General features: G+C 34.3%; 1 protein-coding gene across 2 annotated transcripts; it reads right to left on the reverse strand.

Moving 5' to 3' along the window:
• Positions 11-7,944, reverse strand: LOC105168140 (alpha-amylase 3, chloroplastic). 2 transcript variants are annotated; one of them, XR_848314.2, is made up of 14 exons: positions 7,599-7,944; positions 6,865-6,995; positions 6,528-6,582; positions 6,312-6,434; positions 6,061-6,181; positions 5,307-5,650; positions 3,678-4,357; positions 3,212-3,401; positions 2,554-2,660; positions 1,936-2,185; positions 1,722-1,844; positions 1,183-1,350; positions 224-691; positions 11-110 (listed from the first exon to the last, which is right to left on the reverse strand). XR_848314.2 is itself a non-coding variant. In XM_011088089.2 (13 exons), exons 1-13 carry the CDS (start codon positions 7,932-7,934, stop codon positions 530-532), a joined length of 2,790 nt encoding a protein of 929 aa, XP_011086391.1. In that variant the 5' UTR covers positions 7,935-7,944; the 3' UTR covers positions 11-529. The 2 variants fall into 2 exon arrangements, 1 of the variants encoding a protein (XP_011086391.1); XM_011088089.2 differs by having other exon boundaries at positions 11-691.

Here is a 13,257-nt window from a genome sequence, read left to right on the forward strand (position 1 = left end):
AGAATCAATATGAAATAAGAAAAAGAAAATGTACAAATACATTATTAGATTGTATTTCAAGACATAAAAGAGGGGATTTTCTTCAGATGCACTGGGCTACTCCATGCGTTCTGCCAAAACAGTTTATACAGCAATATTACAGAGTATATCACTCGCCCCCTTACTTTTATACAACATACTAACAAATATATACATATAATAATTTTTGGTAAAGTATACATACAGTTGTTAGGAGCATATGCAGCATATGCAAGGCTGTGAAAACCCATCGCTTAGCTCCAATTTGGATGAGTAATCCAGTTTCAAGCCTCACACTTCAATTTCTCATTTTACCATGAGATGGTCTTATTTTCTGTTTCCTTTAACTAAGTTGAAGACCATTTCGGTTCAACAAAGGCCCAAAGCCGGATCCTGAAGCAGCAAACATGAGGACTGTAACAGCATTTGCAGAATAGTTTTGAGATGTCACTAATATACCTCTTCGATAAACTTATATAGGCTGGAGACAATAACTCAAGTTCGCATTTATTCATGATGATACTTCCCAAACCTTGTAATCTCTGCCCTCAATGGCCACAGACCAGTTTTGTGCACCATTTGAGGGTTCAAAATGACCAGGTCCAATCTTCATTGCCAACTTTTCATCAACAATTGCTGCATAAACATCTCTCTCTGCCTTGACTATTTTAACCTAAATCAAGAGCAAACATTGAAGAAAAATAGGTGGTCAGGAGTTTTATTCTACTCTGGGCAGTGGGCAAACAAAATAGCCAAGAATTTTATAAATTCTAATGAGAAAAAGTGAATGTTGAAGAGGCAAGATATCTGTTCAGATTGTATTAAGCAGAATTACAATGGTGCAGTAAGTGGTTTTCAGGATATATTAACAATTGATTAAGAGATCTGCGGTACCAGAAGAATCAGTTTCAGGTCAGGCTAAACAATCAATTGCATATTTTAACATGCAGTAGAGATTATTTAGTCTCTGGAATTAATGTTGATTTTAAAAAACTAGCAATAATCTGATCCAAAACCCAAAAATTAGTGCATATACACAAGTAGCATCAGTCTCAATCAAAGTAATATCATGTTATCAAATGATGTGATGCCATGACGACCACACAGAAATCGCACATTCCACAAAAGGTAAAAACAAGAAGGATGAGAACTTCCAAAACTTACTGTGCTCCGACAGTGGATCTTTTGACGCTTTCTGATAGAGATGAGTGCCAATATTTGGGATTGATATTCGGAGAAAATGTGATCATAGAATACCGATGGTGTTCCAGGGTGAGTTAATATATAGGCATAACCTTGCATTTCTTTTCCACCTGGGAATCTCCAGTGACCCTTCATTAAAACAAAGAAAAATAAATCAGGAGAAGTAAAATGGTTTGTGTTTTCATTAGTAAAATAGCTCCGAGAATTCAAATATCTGAAAATACATGAAAGAAATCAAAGATATGTTCCAGGGGGGTCCATATGCTAAAAACAATGAGACAGACGTACAAATAACATCTACCTGTTGAAGAATAGAAAAAGAACCTCTTTAACTCTAGCAAGACAATGTTAATTAGCTAAACCAGAACAAAGTCTAGACAACTCAATTAATAGTAACAGCCGCCAATTTATGAGCTACCACACATGCAACAATGAAGCACAAAGTAAATTTGTGTGGATATAAAGAGGTTCAAATGGTATGGATTATGAAGAGCTCCAACCTGAGTGGAACCAGTATCGTGATTCTCAATAAAAGTAACAGCCCTAGATGGCCACCATCCCACCACTCCTGGAGGTTTTCCTTTCTCATCTGATAATCGCCAATACTCACATCTTTCAAGTGCCTATAACCCATAGCAATTCACAGAAAAATGGTTACACAGTGCACTGGAATGTAAGACTTTATTTGAAAAAACAGGAAAGATATATGCTTACTGAATGAAGAACTCCTTTTGTCGTGACATCAAATGCACCAGCAGTTCCATTCGTAGCATTAATCCAATCTACAATTCTCTGTCTATGTGCATCTTGATTATGATCCATCTCACCGTAAGTATAACTAAGAGAATCCCAGAACTCCCCCACAGCAAAGTAAGGTTCGCTTGCTTCCAAGTAATCTTTGACGTAGCCGCCCCAAAAACCCCGCACAAAATCAAGCCTCCATCCATCATAGCCAATTTCTTCTCTGTATGTCCAAGTACCAGCCAAAGTCAATGTAATCATCTTGTGTAACACCTCATTTGAATATACATTTTATGCACTTTACTATAAGTTAGCATAGAACATGTTACAAAAAGATGCAAGGAAACTAAACTGTCAACATTTCATACTCTGTAGTGAGATTTTCAACATTGCTCAAGCGATGTGAAGAAATTCCAGGCATCAGCATATAATAGTGCAGTCAAAAATCAAAATGAAACATAAATATTTAGGCTTAAATTAGTATCTTCAACCCAACAGCTTTGAAAATTTGAGCACTTAATTTCCTTCTTATTAAAACTTGACATGAACATTGAAGAAAGGACAATACAAACTAAAACTCGATTAACTAACCTTAACCAGCATAACCATTCTTTGATATCCTTCCTCACAAACTCTTGAGAGTGATCAATGTTAGGAGCCGCATGGAAGTTATCTCCACTACTCTTATTGCCCCTTCCCTGTGGGTCATGAAACAGAGACAACAGTTTAGAGTTGCAGCATAATACAGCAACCAACGTAGGAGGTTTGACAAACATGGATTTTCATACCATAAGTACTTCAAAAATGCTACATATCAAAACCAACGTCCAATTCCATCATAGATCGATACAAGCTAAATGGTTAATAGCGTCAAAATTGGCGGTACCTATATGCAGTATTAACATGACAAGCCTCACTCCTCGCCACTTTCAAGGAAGAAAATAGTAGTGCCTTAACGAATGTTTTATCATAGACCGAGAGGAAAGGTTGAATAAGTAATGCTATATTGAATTATAAAGGTGAGCAAAGAAAAATCCTAATTAGAATATTAAATTTGTTGACTTGAGAAAATATGAAAGGAGTAATTAAGACTTCCTTTTTCTCTTCTCTTTCTATTTGAGCTGGATGCTGGAATATTTTGACTGTAATTTTAGAAACATGTCGGAATTATTTATTTATATTTGAGAACTCCGGAAAGGTCTTTTGGAAACAAAATTTCTAAATGAAATCAAGTAGGAGGATATCATACCTGGAAATGCGGATCATCAGCAACAACTGCACGATCATCCCAGTTTAACCGACCTCCAAAAATATTCCAGACACCATTCTGATTCTTATATTGTGCACAACGGTGGTTTAAGACAACATCCCCAAGTACCCTTATACCCACTTCATGAAGTCTCTTCACAAGAACTTTTAATTGATCAAGGTTCCCATACCTACAAACATCATTATTGTCATCATTATCGAAACAATTATCACCAGTGGCGGCCAAATGGTTTTATTAGTAACTAAAGCTGTGTGAAAAGTAAGTTGACTCCCAAGATACAAGTCGTATGGTTCCTATGGTGAGTTGATAAGTTCGTTCTCCATGCAGCTAAGCTTATCAGTGCATTTGATTTTTAAATCAGAGGAGTGAGATTATTTTTCTTTCTCTTCCCATTCATGGAACTAAAGTGCAGGGACAAATATTAACTGCACATACTAGTTCATACCTGGAGTTTAAGTTGTACAAATCCCGGGGCATGTAGCCTTCAGGAGACACGGAATCAGTAGGTGGAGGTAACCATATCACAGTAAAACCAAGGGATGATAATTCCGAGGCTTTTTCATGAAGCTCCATATACCAATTTCCTGATTTATGAGATTCCCAATTAAATCCCTGGCACAGGATTTCATATCCTGAACCAGTCCCTGAAGATATTTTTACAGGGGGTTGTAAATCCTCATCTTCTGACAGATTGGTATCTATAAATGTAGGCATAGAACTTCGAAAGATACTATAGGCTTCTGCAGCAAGCTTCTCAATTTCGTGGAGAATGCTCTCTTGTGCTTCTACGCTTTTTGTTTTTCCATGTTTTTCAGAGGAAATGTCATTCACTAAATTCCGTATCTCATTAATGATACCATCTGCGTAGGCTGGACCTGCTTGATTTGAATCAGAAGTATCACCAAATTTCTCTGAAGAGCCAAAATCCTTAAGCTGTTCCTCATCTTGAGAATGAGTTAGGCCAGAATCTTTATCTGTAACCACTGACCTTGTCAAGGGTATGAAAAAATCATCCCCTTTGCAATTTAACCACGTGTTTTCGTTCAGCTTCAGCACAAAAACAAACGCCGAGAATACATCATCCAATGTGAATAACCCCCAAGAACCACATCCATCATCTTTTTGCTGCAATGGAAAATCATAATATTCAGTGAATGTAAAAAATAGAGCACCTATTCACTGATTCAGTGAAGGAGATCAGTGGATAACCAACAGAATTGTGGTGGAGGTTACACAAGCTAATAAGTAAAAACATGGATCTTTTGTAAGGTAAAGACATCCTTCTTGCCTGTGCCCCTACAATTGGAACTGCTTCCATGGTTAAGAATAAATCATACTCTTTTCTAGGACTTCAGAGGAGATTTATCTGGGTACAAGTCAAAGAATCATCAAAAGTAGGACATATAGACAAAAGATGATATTCGTCTACAGACTATGCAGATAAAAGGCATTCAGTCTTTCGGTAACCCGTCCTTAATTTTTTACATTATAACAAAGCGTGCAACTGCCAAGCATCAAAACCATTTCATCCCCAAGAGGTTTGGGGTGCTTGTGATTAAGATCTCATTTCTTGGCAAAGAAAAATTTGACAATATCAATTATTCAATTCCACCAACATGTATCCTGATGATAAAAATTATAATATCAGGAGGCATAAGTTAAAGCGTAGCTGGAGGTAGGGGCAGAGCTCAAGAGACTAAAGTCATCTGTCAAAGGTTAAAGTTAATGTGGCATCTTGCATAATATAGACTCATAACTCCAGGAAAGCTGTTCGAGTGTCATTCTACATTCGGTTTAGTAGGGTTGGCATTTAACAAGAGCACAAGAAGTGAAAAGAAGAAATAAACCAGATAAAAGGGCCACATAAAGTAAAGGAAACCTATTTCCCATGTAAGCCATATGTTAGCATGATTGACAATATTCAGATAATATCTAATGGGTTAATTTTTTTTTTGTTTGGTAGCAGTCAAGCATAAAAGTTTCCTCAAGTTCATATGAAGTGCTAAAAGTAAAGTACATCGAAGTATAAATTGAACTTCATTGCAGTAAGACAGTGTTTAATACTTAGATTTACCTGCAAGAGAGTCCGCAGAGCCTTATTCTTGAACATGGTTGTTTCAGGAGGATATGGCTCAGGCGGGATTTCCCAACTCTTACTTTCATCTTTGTGAACACCCCAGTGTAGGACTACATCTCCAGGTAAATCAGTTTCTATAAACAAAATATTTTTGGCTCTCTCGAGGCAATACCTCACAGATATGCTCATTGCGTTATCAGTAACAAATTCTTTAAAGACAGAGTGCTCCTCATAAAAACCTTGAAGAGGCCTCTTTTGCAAGTTAGATTCTACAATGTCATCCCCTTTATAATCAGCAGTATTGGATTTAAGAATCACGCTGGATATTTGTCCCAAAGCCCCTGCAAGAAGAGATGAATTACTTAATTGCCAAGCAATAAGGAGAATGCAAGGAAGTGGGACTGGAAGAAATTACAAAAAGCAGAGAGTACTATGACATTATCCTTTCAAACCTCTTCTCTCAATGGGATTAGTAGCATATATAAAATTATTTTAGACAGTAAATATATTTTACAATCAAATCAACTTTGACCAAAATAAATCACCATATTTACCCTTGATCCACCTACCAACAAAACCACTTGAAGGAAAGGCTTATCAGAGTGTATCTAGCAAGCCTCGAGTAAAGTATCTCAAAATGAAACAAAAAATAAATAAGTTGGATAAATATAGTAACTTGGAGAGCATCCCACCATGTCTAGATACAGATAAAGATAATGTTATACATACAGCATAGAAAATCTAAAGCAACCTGGCCATAGTCCCAAGCTCTTCTTGGCTCCTAAAATATTGCCATCATCTTGAAGATAATCAATTAGAGGAATTTTAAAATCCCTTCCTCTATGCTGATACCAATTCCCACCTTCTTCATCCTAGAACGTTAAGCAAACATAAAAAGGACAAGGTTGTATGAGCTTTAGAAGTTAGTAGGACGAAATTTAAAATGATTAATCAGTTAATGAATGAAACAATTCAGCCTAGCAACATTAAAGCTGAATGCACCTTCAGTACAAAATTTATAGCTGCAATTGAACTGTTTGTACTAAAGTCAATCTTCACTTCATAAAATACTTCTCCTTCCGATAGTGCAGGTGATCTTCCAAGAGGAGTCTCAATTGCATAATCCTGAAAGGTATACAAGTACGTGTAAGAACATCGAATAGATAGAAAACATAAGAAATAAATCAGGAACTACGAGTTAAAAGAATCAATAGTTACCTTAATGGGAATAGAACCTGGAGGTCTCATATCGAGAGGCGGTTGATCCCATTCGCTGCAACAATGAGAAAGAAAAATATTCATCTACGATTATTGTACTTATCCCACGCAAAAATCCATCATGATGCATTAAGTAAACACACTCAATTATTGTCCGAGTAGCAGAATCATCAAAAGACAAAGACTACAGGTCGTGCTTGTAAAAGTAGATATATTGTAGCATCATATATCTGAGATCACAGACAACTTAACTCCTATATATTTACTGGTCACAAGTATGTATGCATATTTATAACATAAAAATTCTATGAAGTACTACCACTAACCTAATGCATACCTGCCAACATCACCAACGTAATTAACTCCCCAGTGAAGAACCCACTTTCCAGGTAAATTACAACCCACGGTAAGCTTCCCATACTCTTCATTTTCTCCATGGTCTAATCTGATTGTTATCTTTCCTTCCAGCTGTCATCCCAAAAACAATTCAAATTGTACCAATTAATATCCACATTTAAACGTAGTATACTCCATTTCATAATTTCAGGCGTAGCAATAACAACATCAACAGCAAGTGATCCCGATAATCAGGGAAACTAATTCAAACTAAGGAAAATAAAATATTTAACTGAAAATTTCAGAAAAGTTTGAAGCTTTGATTGTCTCCCACGTCCTTTATTTCAATTATGATTCCAGAAGAGCAATTTCCGAATCTGCACCTTTTCTCCTTCTTGGCAGGTCCCCAATATTCCCAGAAAAAAGACATAGTATAGTGGATATCATGGATAGCTATAAATTTGCAAAGAAATCAAAACCGCAGAAAGAACCCAAAGAAATACTCAAAATCACACTTAAAAATATTTAAGTTAAAGCCTTGATTTATCATTTCCTAAATCCGTAAACAACTTTTCTTCTCTATTGGTTGAATTCATCAAGAAACATGCATAAACATGCAAATTTTACAAAACCCATTAGCACAATGCGCAAAACACAAATAAGGATCAACAGATAAGCACATAACTACACAAATATAGGCCCTTCCACAAACATGAAAGTCCAAAAATCCGACACCTTTTCAGGTCTCTGTAAACGGAAAGTTTCTCTGAAAGTGACATCCGATGATTCGGAGGTTTCAACGACGGAGGATCCGGAAGAGCTTAAAGCGTTGAGCGGGCAGGAATGGCGGGTGCCAACATTTCCGCGGCTGTTTGGGGTCTGCCTGCAATTTAGGTGAAAAGGTTGGCGCCTCTGGGAAATAAGCTTGAACTTTGAGACAGGTTTGAAAGACGTAGCCCGCCGGTGGTGGTGGAGGAGGAGGAAGCGCGGGTCTGTCGTAACTACAGACATTTTCTCATGCCTCAGCAGAGATGGAGATGGAAATGGAGTTATTTGCAGATATTTACACATATAAATGTTCTTTTTTTCTTAATTTATAATATATATATATATATATATGTATGCGAGGTGGCGCAGATAACACTATTATATTATAGTTCTAGAATTTTCAGTTATGGTTCTTAACTTTTTGTAATTATAAAATCGCCCCAAATGTTTCTACGGTTCATGTAGAGATTGAAATTTGAAGTGATACCTGCTATCCTACAATAATTACACTAACCTCCCCTATGATTCTGGATATTTACAAATTTTCCCTCATTACTATCAAAATTACATGTTTCCCTCCAATTTATCGATCGTCAATCTCAAATAATTATTTTATTTTTAATTAAAAAAAATCAATAATTTCTTTTTTTAAAAAAAAAAAAGATTGAGCATTTTCCGTCAAATTTAACTAACATTAGTCAAATGGGGATATATGTAATACTGATCGTAATGGAATAAAACTTGTAAATACTTATAATAGTAGGGGAGGATGGTGTAATTAACTCAAACTTCTGTACTAATTTTAGCTTTTTAACATAATTTAGAAAATCGATAAATTATTCAAATTTTGCTATTAAAATGATGTGTTAATTATTATTTATTTTAAAGCTAAAGTCAAAAATAGATCTAATTGTAATTGTCCATTTAATCTACCATCCAAAAAAAATCTTACGTATTGCTAAAAAAAAAAAAACTCCCTTAATGATGCAGAGAAAATCAAATGCTTACTTTTATTTACTTTTAAGGCAATATTCAATCTTCAAAAAAAGTAAAGAATGTCGATAAAATCAACAAGAGACGTTTTTTCTAATTCTAATATTATGTGACTGTATGGTATATGGTATGTGATTGAATAATGTGTACAATAGTTATTTTTAGATATATCAATGTTGACGAAAATAAAATCCCAAGAAGGGGAGGTATTGGTAATATGGAGAAAGGTGAGGGACGAGGCTGCAAATTGATGATTAGAGTCCAAAAGAGAGTGCACTTTTCGTGAGAAAATGGGATCTCAGTGCACATTGGATCAGCCAACCACATCCACTTTTACGTGGATCCGAAGCCGCCTCCTCACTCCTTTCACTTACAACTCATCATCCCTATAATTTTTATTTTTTTTCTTTTATGTATTCTTGTTTAAATTTATATTAAAATTATTAATTTTTGTCGCACGTCGTTCTATAAATATATTTAAAAAAATGTGATTTCAAATGAAGAAAAAATAAAAAAAAATTATATGTAAATAATGGTAAACTGAAAAACTAATAATTAGTAAATTTAAAAATAATTATATTGTTCGGATAGAATTATTTAATTATTATTTAAGAGAAAGGACTATTTGAGTGTGTCATTTTCATCCATGGCACTCCACTAGCAAATTAGGTACTGCTCATATATAATTTAGTACAATGTACAATAATCATATGGAAAACAATCCTAGTGCATAGCCCAATTGCTTTGATATTTAACGTTAAATTGTGATAGAAGATATATTTTTATCTGCTCATTGTCCGGTCGATCGTTAAATGTAAATCATTCGAGTAATACTCAGAGTCAAGATATGTGGAATTCAAATGAATTGTTGAAAATTTGAACCATAAAGTAGTCGTTATGATGCAGTCACCACTTAATAAAGATATATGTCGCGGGCCAGACAATAGTAATAAATCATATAAACTATTAAGGGTTTTTTCCATTATAATAAGGGAGCGTTTACAACTGCTTAAATAAATACTTATCAGCTAATTGCAAAAAAAAAACGAAAAGTGTTTTGGGAACTCTCCGTTTTATTTGGAAGTCTGAAAGAGATGCATAGATAGTTGAAAAGTGTTTTGGGAACTCTCCAATAATTAATGAAGTGTCTTGAAAAGCTTCACCAATCCCTCTATAAATAGAGGAGAAGTGATGTGCTCTTGACTAGTAATGGCAACAAGACGGATTTGGGATGGGTTAATTTGCCCGGACATGATAATCGCCCCACTTTGTAAACGTTGTCCCCTTAAAAACCAGGCTCCGCCCCACCTCCCCGTCCCATTTCACTCGGTTTAAATTTTTCATAATTAAATAATATCAATTTAAATTTAGTAATTTAACATAATTTTTTTATTGAAGTATATAATACAAATAATACATTCAACTAATGTTTTATTTTTTTCAATAGGTACTATAGTTTATATTTAAATACTTTAACATAGTTTCAATATCAAATTAATTGCATAAGACAAAGTATACACTCAACTAAATTTTTATTTTTTATTAAGTAATATCATTTTAAATTTAGTAACTTAACATAGATTTTGATCTAAATAAATATATAATACCAAAAATACAATCAAGTAATTTTTTTATTATTTTAATAACTAATATCATTTTGGATTTAGATACTTTAACATAATTTTTCTTATACAATGAATTATATAATATTTCACCAATAATTAATGTCCAATTTAAACTAACATAGTTTTATCCAAAATGGATTATACAAATATACATTCAGCTATTTTTTTCTATAAGTAATACTAAACATCATTGTAAAATTAGGTAATTTAACTTTTTTTTTCATCAAAATAAATTATATTATATAAATAATACATCCAACTATTTTATTTTGGTATTTTATACATAGAGTTGGATGTATACTAAATTATTTAAAAATTTACCTATAATATCATAATTTTCTATTAATAATGTATTACATATATATAAATAAATAATAAAAAATATTAAAACAATAGACCAGGGTGGGACCGGTACAAAATCCGTAACCCGCCTGGATCAAGTCAGATAAAATATTTTAGGACCCCAAACCCAATAATATGAGTACTAAATTTGCCCCGATCTACCCTGAAAAATTGGGTCCAATTATCATCCCTACTATTGACACACACCACATAAGACAGAAATCCATTTTGAGTGAAGAAGTTTGAGAAATCTTTATATCTCTCAAACTTGAGTTAGTAAGTGAGGTTTACAAAATAGTGAGAAAAATTCTATTGTACCCTATCCTACTTGGATGAGAATTTCTTTTATAGAAATTTTAAATTTTTGTTAGAAATATTGAGTGTGATCCTACTTTGATATAGTAGAAGTTTCTCCTTTGTAAAGTTGGGGTCGTTTATACACTTTCTTAATTTCTTTTGTTCATATTTTTTGGTCACACAAAGAGGAAAAAGGTTTTGTAATCTTCCACTGCTCTCATTTCTGTCTTGTCCCAACAGTGGTATCAGAGTCACTGGTTCAAATTGTAGCACCCTTTATATTTTTCCTAAATATTATACTTAAAAATAACCCTATTTATATACACATAAATATACACATAATCCAGGGATAATATATACACGTAATCTCAACGTCACAACAAACATAATCAATCTACAAAATTTGATCAAATTGCATTTTTGGTTCCATTAGATAGGGCCATTATCACTTCTAGTCCCCTGCTTTACTTGGCCGACACTATAGTCCCAAAGTTTCCAGAGTTTTAACAGTATTGGTCATTTTATCAAATTCTTTTGCTTTTCTTTGATAATCTACCCTCAACATTCTTTTGAAATAAATTAAGTCCTCATAAATTCATACTTTGTTATGGCCACCTTGTTCCGGGTATTCCAATCCTTGGTTTTATGGATTTCCTCCAACCTCTACCGCAACAAATGGTTTGTAGGCACTTGGCTCCTTTAGCAACAAACATCACAATCCTATTTCGTTTCTTATTTTAGGGTCTAAAAGCACTCTAATATAGGGACTTAATATAATTTTGGACAAACAAGTTGAATAGAAGCCTTACTTTTATTGAAGAAATATAAAAATTATTATATAGATATTATATCCTTCGTTGGAGGAGACAACTGTTTAGTTTCTCATATGATATAGGACTTGACTTGTTGGGGAAACCCCCATAAACTTAGAAATTTGAAAATACAAAGACTCAAAATTTGAAACATTATGCTTTGAAGAGTTGAAGAGGATTTCTGACGATACCCATATGTTTCATTGTTGCTTTATTTATAGGCGTCCACGGACTTCAAATCTAGACTCCAAAGTTGTTTTTTGATGATGTCACTACGTTTGTCATCATCTTATCTCTTTCGGATGATTATCACCGCGTCCTTTCCAGCTATTAGTCATAATGGTTTGTTGGCCATGTGATTGCTAGTTGGCTTTCCTATTTTGCTGACTATTGGTCTTAGTTGTTTTTTGCTGATATTCTTATTCTTGATTTTTTACATCTTTCAATCTTTACTTCTTTTTGTAAAAATTCTTTCTTTTTTCCTTGTCCTGGTTTGGTTTGAATTTTGTTTGTGTGACCAAATTTTTGTTCTGAATATGGGCTTCTCTTATTTTTCACAGGAAGAGTATATATGATTATGCCATTGCCAACATGCAACATGTTACACATTTTCATCCTCGTACCTTCGGTCGCTGGTAGCTTATTTTTCTAGATTAATATCCCCTTCTTCTCAAATAAACTTTTATGCGGACTCAATGCTCTTTCCCGTCATGGAATTTAACAGGAACGATTCATTCATTTTGTTTGAGAAAATTTTGAATGGATACTTGACTTTGTCCATCTCAGTGAGACAGACCTATAATTCCAAGCTCTTCTGGTAGAGATATCGTTTTCACTAATAGTTGATACTAGGGGAGCTTCTCCTGAGGCAGCTTTGATTTTTTTGAAAGCCACCATGTTTGATCTTTGCAACTTCGTAAAATGAAATGTTGGATGAAACCCTCTTCCTATAGTTTCTGGAGCAACTACTACGAATTTTTATCTCCAGAATATCGCCTCTCTTTAGGTAGGGGTTATTTTTCCATGAATCAAAGACCGCCCACTAGTCCACTTTGGAAGTTTTGAAATTTTTTAAAAACTCAGTGACATAGTATGACCTGAAGTTAGAGCTCCAAAATTGTACCATTCTCTGACCTCCTCTGGTCTGGTCCCATGCAACACCCAAACCCTGTTATATTTTTTTGAATGTTTTGATGATGATCTTGTTTGGATTTATTCCTTCGCGAAAAATTAATTTTTCCCACATGCGCAAGTATTCCTGCCAAACAGTAGAATAAAAAGATATCAACTCGTTAGTATTAGACCTAGAGGTGCATGTCATCGATCTAAGGCTAATCTCTCCTTCTTTTACCCTAGAGGTGCTAGGTTGACTTGAATCATCAAGAGCTTGCACTTCCTGTGACTTAATCGCTTCCGCTTCACCAGAGTTTGGCGATGGCCTTGTACAATTGGTACTTGAATCCGATGCTACAAGTTTAGATCCCTGTACTCTAAAGGCATGTTTAAGATAATGCTCCATCAACTCGTGAGTCATCCCGAAGGTAATGCCTTCCGAAT

Source organism: Sesamum indicum, linkage group LG8, assembly GCF_000512975.1.
Source record: "Sesamum indicum cultivar Zhongzhi No. 13 linkage group LG8, S_indicum_v1.0, whole genome shotgun sequence".
Lineage (NCBI taxonomy): Eukaryota > Viridiplantae > Streptophyta > Magnoliopsida > Lamiales > Pedaliaceae > Sesamum > Sesamum indicum.